Raw genomic sequence first — 6,498 nt, forward strand, 5'->3', positions numbered from 1 at the left:
GGTACAACGTGCCTAGAAGAAGGCTGAGTGTATCTGTGACCATTAGGTGGTGCTGTTGGGAAAGGAGAAAAGCTTTCTTAGAAGCTTTCCAAGGGGAACAGGTAAGCTATGAGGCAGGCTGCATATCTATGGAAGCTTTAGTTGAGAAAGCCATGACAGCCAGTCTACATTGTCCTGAAGACAGCTTTAGGTGTAAGGCAGGTGCTTGTAGGAGAGAAAGAGAGCAGCAGTGGCAAAGTCTAGCCTATATGGCAATGGGGATGGTGGGACAGGGCACATGCCCTAGTAAACCTATTGTCTGGGCCAGGACCTGCTAATTTAGGTTTATATAGCAATAACCTTGGCACCTGTCTGCTGAACCAGCTTCCCATCAAATCACAGTGACTGTGTTTAAAAAGGGGACAAGTATTTGACTCTTCTGTTTCTCAGAAAAGTCTCAGGATTGTAAATTGCTCCAGTATGAACAACCTTACTTGTTTGCCTTCTGTGCATCTACAATACCAAGCATCATGTCTCTATATGCAGGTACCCTATGAGGCAAATCAATCACCCAAATTGATGAAGCTTGTCCAAAACGGGGTGGCTTCCCAGGGTGCAGCATTTTCAGTGTGAAAATTTGGAAATCCCTAGATAAACCAAGGTGAGTAGATCACTTCATCAATTAGGGTAAGGGGATACCAGAGGCTAGTGTTTTCTTTGTCTCTGCCTTGGATGTTCTATTGGTTGACCAATTATGAGGGGATCAAGGAGACACAAGAAAAGATCTCATAGACTGGTCAGCAAAAAAGTGGTGGAACTGAGTCAGAGGGGAAGAAAGAAGAAGAAGTGCAGGCAGAATGGAGGCTGTAAAGAGTCACCAGGTAGAAAAACAAGTAGGCCATATGGGCACCTGTCTGGATGACAAAAAGGTAAGGATAGAAGAGTAGGAGATGGGGAAAAAAGCCCAGCTGGGAGATTAGATTTGGAGATCATCCAGGAATTGCTACAATGTAGTCAGGACTGAAATCTTGGCTCCTTAAATGTATCAGAGAACCTTAAATACTAGTGAGCTAATGCTGGGCATGGCGGCACAGGCCTTTAATTCCAGCACTCAGGAGGCAAAGGCAGGGGGATTTCTGAGTTCTCGAGGCCAGCTTGGTCTACAGAGTGAGTTCCAGGAAAGCCAGAGCTATACAGAGAAACCCTGTCTCAAAAAACAAACAAACAAACAAACAAACAAACAAACAAAAACAAAATAAGAGTGAGCTACCCCCTATTATTTACTTGTCCTAATTTTTGGCTTTAAGTGTGGAGTTACAAACTTTGTTGGTCCCCAGGAGCCTAGACCTTCTGAAACCCATCAAAAAGTGTTCTAGATGCCAGTGACCTTTCTGCCTCTTCAGCTCAGGGTCAGGGCTTTGGGATCTCAAGGTTTTGGGGAGAACTCTTGTTTCCCTCCTGGTTCTGCCCAGTCAGCTGGGTGAGGCTGAGAGCGTTAGAAACACCTGGAAAGTTTGCCTGCCACCTGCTTTCTTGTTCATCTCCACTTCTTGGGGTCACAATGCATCTACAGCATCCCTGGCATCTTCTGTTATAAGAAAGATTTAAAAACAGACCCACAGTTCACAGCTTCTGTGGATTCCAACTTTCTTCTTTTGTACTTCATAGAAATCTCATCTCTGTCTGTTAAAAGCTCTTAAAATATTTTAGGATAACTGTCTTCCTTCCTTCCTTCCTTCCTTCCTTCCTTCCTTCCTTCCTTCCTTCCTTCCTTCCTTCCTTCCTTCCTTCCTTCCTTCCTTCTTCCTTCCTTCTTCCTTCCTTCCCCCTCCTCCTTCTTCTCCTTCTCCTTCGCCTTCTCCTTCTCCTTCTCCTTCTCCTTCTCCTTCTCCTTCTCCTTCTCCTTCTCCTTCTCCTTCTCCTTCTCCTTCTCCTCCTCCTCCTTCTTCTTCTTCTTCTTCTTTTTTTTTTTTTTTACCAAATATATGGCAAGTTTCTGGTTGACTGTCTTCCCAATTGCTCCAGCTACATTTCTTTTTCATGCCATCATGGCTCTTTGGAACCAGTTTCAACACACTGGTGGTTGTGATGGGGCTCTCCATAGCTCTTTTGAATAATAAACAAACCCACATCATCCTCCCTTGATCTTTTTTGACACAGGCCCACTACTGTCACATACCCTGTGAACTATCACCTAAGAAGTCCCAATACTAGGAATTTCTTTGGTATGCATCTTCTCCTCTGAATGGCTTTAGCACACATGTCAGCTGGGGAAATCTGGCTCTCATACTGTTGATCTGAGCTGTCCTCATGGCCTCCAGGCTTTGTGATCATGGATCGTGAAGCCTGGATCAGAGTTCTGTGAGCCAACATTGTGTGTAGGTTCCCATGACAGCTAGATGAAGGCTTTTCCAGCTGCTTGGCGTCTGCTTTCCTATCTTCAATCTTCAGCCTAGTATCCTTTCCATCCAGAGGCCTCCCCTGTAATCACTTGGCTCCTTTTCTATCTGATATGGTTGGACCATCCCTGCTCATTAGCCCTGCACTTCCTCTCTGGGTCTGGGTATCTGATTTTGGATCACAATGGGTGCCTCTAGTGTTAGTGAACAGAGACCTTTGCTGTACTTGAGACAAGCTAGAGATATAGCAGTGAGATTTGTCAGTTTAGTAGAAGTCTCAATAATAGGATTTTGGGGATCTTTTTGCAGGATTCATCTATGAATCAATTAGGCCCTGGAGATTAATGGAATACTTTCAGTGCAAAAATATGGGCGAGAAAAAAAAAAAAAAACTACTCAGCCAGTCAGTGGGGCAAAAGAACTTTAACTCAGGCATCTGGAGATGGTCAGGGAGTTGAGAGGCTCAGGGAAGTTGGGGAAAAGATGTTGGTGGAAGTGGCTGGCAGAAAAAGACAGCTATGGCTCTGCACAGGGATACTGACCTTTTGACTCATCATCTCTCCAGAAACTGGCAGAGTGCCTGGCATTCAGAAAATGACTGGATACGGCTTATGAGGATGAGAGATAATTGAAAACCTCCCTGAGTGTCACATGAACCTTTGCCATGCCAATAAGAGCTGTGGTCAGGATTCAGAGTGGCTGGGTTAGCATTCTGAATTACAGGGCCTTACGTACGGTCAAACATGGTCTTTACTAGGGGGCAGCAGAACTCCCTGAAGCTGTTGTGAGAATCTTGTTGAGAATGCACAAAACTCAGGATGTGGCCTATATCACCTGCATACTATTCTGCATTGCCCCCTTGAAACCTTTCCTCAAATTCTGTCTTATTTTATTAAATTGTGTCTTATCCTAAAAAAAAAAAAACTCTAAATTTGTGAGACCAGTATGATCTATGTGCCAGAGGATCCTCAGATGAGTTAAAGAAGTTAAACCTGTTCTCCAAATGACCTTCCATCTCCTTCCCTCAGGGTGACAGAGAGTGGGAGAAGGCAGGGGATGGGTAAGGAGTACCTGTTCTACTCTGAGGCCAGGCCTTGATACATCTTCCCTACAGGCCGGGTCAGGGCATTCATGAAGAAATGAGGATCTGGCCTTTGGCTCTTTCATGCCAGTGCAGCACCTCCTTGGACCTTATATACATGTTCACAGCTGTAGTTTGTCCTTAGTTGGGGGGAGGGCACCATAACAAAACCAGGTCACCTACTTTAACTTCACTGAAATCTGGCCAAATGACAGGACAAATAATTTTGGTCCTCACGTTTGATTAATCTCAAAGGCACCTTTATTTCTCTCTGCTATTTGTAGCTGTCCATGAGTTTATTTGGGGTAGCTCTTCCACACAATTTCTCTACTTCCCGTTTCAGTCCTTCCCTCTGGAAACCACACTAAACAGTGAGTAGACTATTGTGGAAAGAACCTGGACCTGAGGTTTTCAGCATGGGAAGGTGTCAGCTTTTGCTACATTTTCTAATATACGAAGTGTGTGCAAATGAGCCTGGAGAGGTTGTCTGGATGCTGGTCTATGCGATCTAAAAGAGGTCTTTCTGCTGATGTTTTGTGTATCTGTGAGATGGGTTTTCATTCTTTCTACAGACTTATTTCCAAAAGGAGAATATAATTCCCAAAAAGACAGCCGAGGTAAGGAAAAGACATACATCACATCAGAAATCAGCCTTAGAAAGAGCTTTATTATATATTTTACTTCCACCAAGGGGGAAAGGCAAGGAAGTTGGAGAGAAGCCAGCTCCTATCCCAGAAACACAAACTAAAGATGAATCATAGTATCCAAAGCCCTCTCACACCAAATGGTCCAAAGCAGATCATCTACAAAGCACAAAGACTGACAAAGATCTAAAGATCCCAACTTGTGTTTCTTATAGGCTGTTTGAATTATGTCTTTTAAAACATTTCATTTGAATTTTACAAAGCACAGACCACATTACAATGTTCAGCTATTTTTTTTTTTTTGGTTAGGATGCACAAACAAAATTAAACCATTTTTGATTTTGTAGCATCACCAATTTCTTCATACTCATTGTAGTGGTGATGCTCACCATAAAGCCATTAAATTCAGATTCTCTTGAGGCTTGAAAGAGATACTTGCACTCTGAAAGATGGACAAAGGCATCCTTGGCCATTATGTACCAGGGGCTAAGTGAGGTTTTGCCCCAGGAGAGTTGTGTTAGGCTTTGATGGTCTGCCTCAATAACCACAACATTCCCATACTCTTGACCGTCTGCCAGCTGCTGAGAACACTTATTCACAGAGGTTAATAAAATACAGAGAACTATCTTCAGAGGTACAGACCAAGTCCTGGAATACTGAGGAAGTCAGGAGACAAGACAGTATCTTACACAGAGATACCCACAGGAGAAGGTCACCGTAGGACTGGGGTTGTATTTTCTTCTGTTGGCCATCTTCTTGACTCCAGATGGCATTTGAGCAGCTACTTCCCCTTGCTCTGGGATGAACACTTCTCCTGTACCTTCTGTGGGAACTCCTCCACACATTTTGTTTGTGCTAGCTCCTGGCATGGCTCCGCACACTGAGGAAGGCACTGGTCTTGGCTTGGAGGTAGACATGGATCTTGGCCTTGTTGTGGGCAGTTTCCTTGGCTTAACTCCTGGCACTGAGAAACACATACTTCCTGAGCTTGTTGTGGACATTTATCTTGGCAGGGGTCCTGACATGAGGAGACACACACATCCTCAGCTTGTGCCTGGCACTTTTCTTGGGTCTTTTGAAGACATGGGGGTGGCACACATGGTTGCTTGCACTGTTGATCATTGAAAGACATTTCAGGTGATTTGAAGAGCCTGAAAACAAACAGAAAATTTGAGACATTTTACATTAAAACACCAAGGCTGGGACCTAGAAAGGAGTGCATGAGTGTGAAAGATTGCGAGTGGGATAGGGGGAGAAGATAATTAAATCCAAGTCTGATTTTTATTCCTTTTTTTAAAATCCCTATCATAGATTCCCTTGATACTTGTTTCCAAGATGAAGGTATTCTCCTATTCTCCTGTGCTTTTGTCCAGTCCTTCCACAAAATCTAATTACTAATTTTTAAAAACCATGTACAAAACACTAAGCAGAATAAATGAGATAGTTAAATGGATCAAGAAATGGCAATCTGTCTAAAAACAGTAGTAGAAAGTACAGTCTAGGATAGAAACAGAACAGTGGTGGCCTCTCAGAGATGGAACATCAGGGATTAAGGGAATGAATACCAGAGAGGAGGGAGGGAGGGAGAGAGGGGAGAAAGGAGGGAAAGAGAGGGGGGGAGAGAGAGGGAAGGAGAGAGAGAGAGAGAGAGAGAGAGAGAGAGAGAGAGAGAGAGAGAGAGAGAGAGAGAGAATGAGAAAGGAAATGCTTACCTGATCTTCAATGAGATTCAATGAAGGATGTGGACTGTGGAGTCTAGGATGGTGGGGACTTTTATACAGTGCTTGGTATAGCCTCCTGGAGGACTGACAGGCCACGTGGGCTAAAGTCGTAATTGTGGTGTCACCGTAACAAGCTTCGTTTGAAATCACGAATGGTTTGAGTCACTGCTGTGATGCCTGTTAATCAGCCTACATTTTGGCCTCTGGGTTCTCACCAGACCTCAGCAGGGAGGAGCTTCACACATGACTCTTTCATTAGAGGCAGCAGAAAAAGAATGTCCATAAAATGTTATCTGTCTGTTAAACCAGGGCTGAAGTCTCTTGTCTCCTCATACTGTTTCAGGATGTGGTAAGAGATAAGATCTACCATCCTCATCACATCTTTGCCAACAGGAAGAATCCATGCCTAAAGCCTGGAGTCTGTCTGAGTTATGAACTTGTATGGCTTATTTCATACATTTCCACTGGATATTCCTACATGAAGCATAAAACCCTTTCATACATTTTGTCTAGTTGATCTCAATTCATGGTTCTACACATTGAGGTAGACTCTGATCTTGGCTTGGAGGTAGGCATTCAGACCTGAGGTAAATGGCTTGCTCTGGGGTTCTAAGCGGAGGATCCACAGTGTCCTAGGCAGAATAAAGTTTTTTCCTGTATAAAAGTCCTGCTCT

The 6,498-nt window shown here is 43.8% G+C and overlaps 1 protein-coding gene across 1 annotated transcript; it reads right to left on the minus strand.

Annotated features, from left to right (window-relative positions):
* Window positions 1-4,107: 4,107 nt before the first annotated feature.
* Prr9 (proline rich 9) lies at window positions 4,108-5,851 on the minus strand. The gene is made up of 2 exons (NM_175424.3): window positions 5,816-5,851; window positions 4,108-5,254 (listed from the first exon to the last, which is right to left on the minus strand). Exon 2 carries the CDS (start codon window positions 5,233-5,235, stop codon window positions 4,885-4,887), a length of 351 nt encoding a protein of 116 aa, NP_780633.1. The 5' UTR covers window positions 5,236-5,254; window positions 5,816-5,851; the 3' UTR covers window positions 4,108-4,884.
* Window positions 5,852-6,498: the final 647 nt, after the last annotated feature.

This window comes from Mus musculus, chromosome 3 (assembly GCF_000001635.26).
Source record: "Mus musculus strain C57BL/6J chromosome 3, GRCm38.p6 C57BL/6J".
NCBI classification, from domain to species: Eukaryota; Metazoa; Chordata; class Mammalia; order Rodentia; family Muridae; genus Mus; species Mus musculus.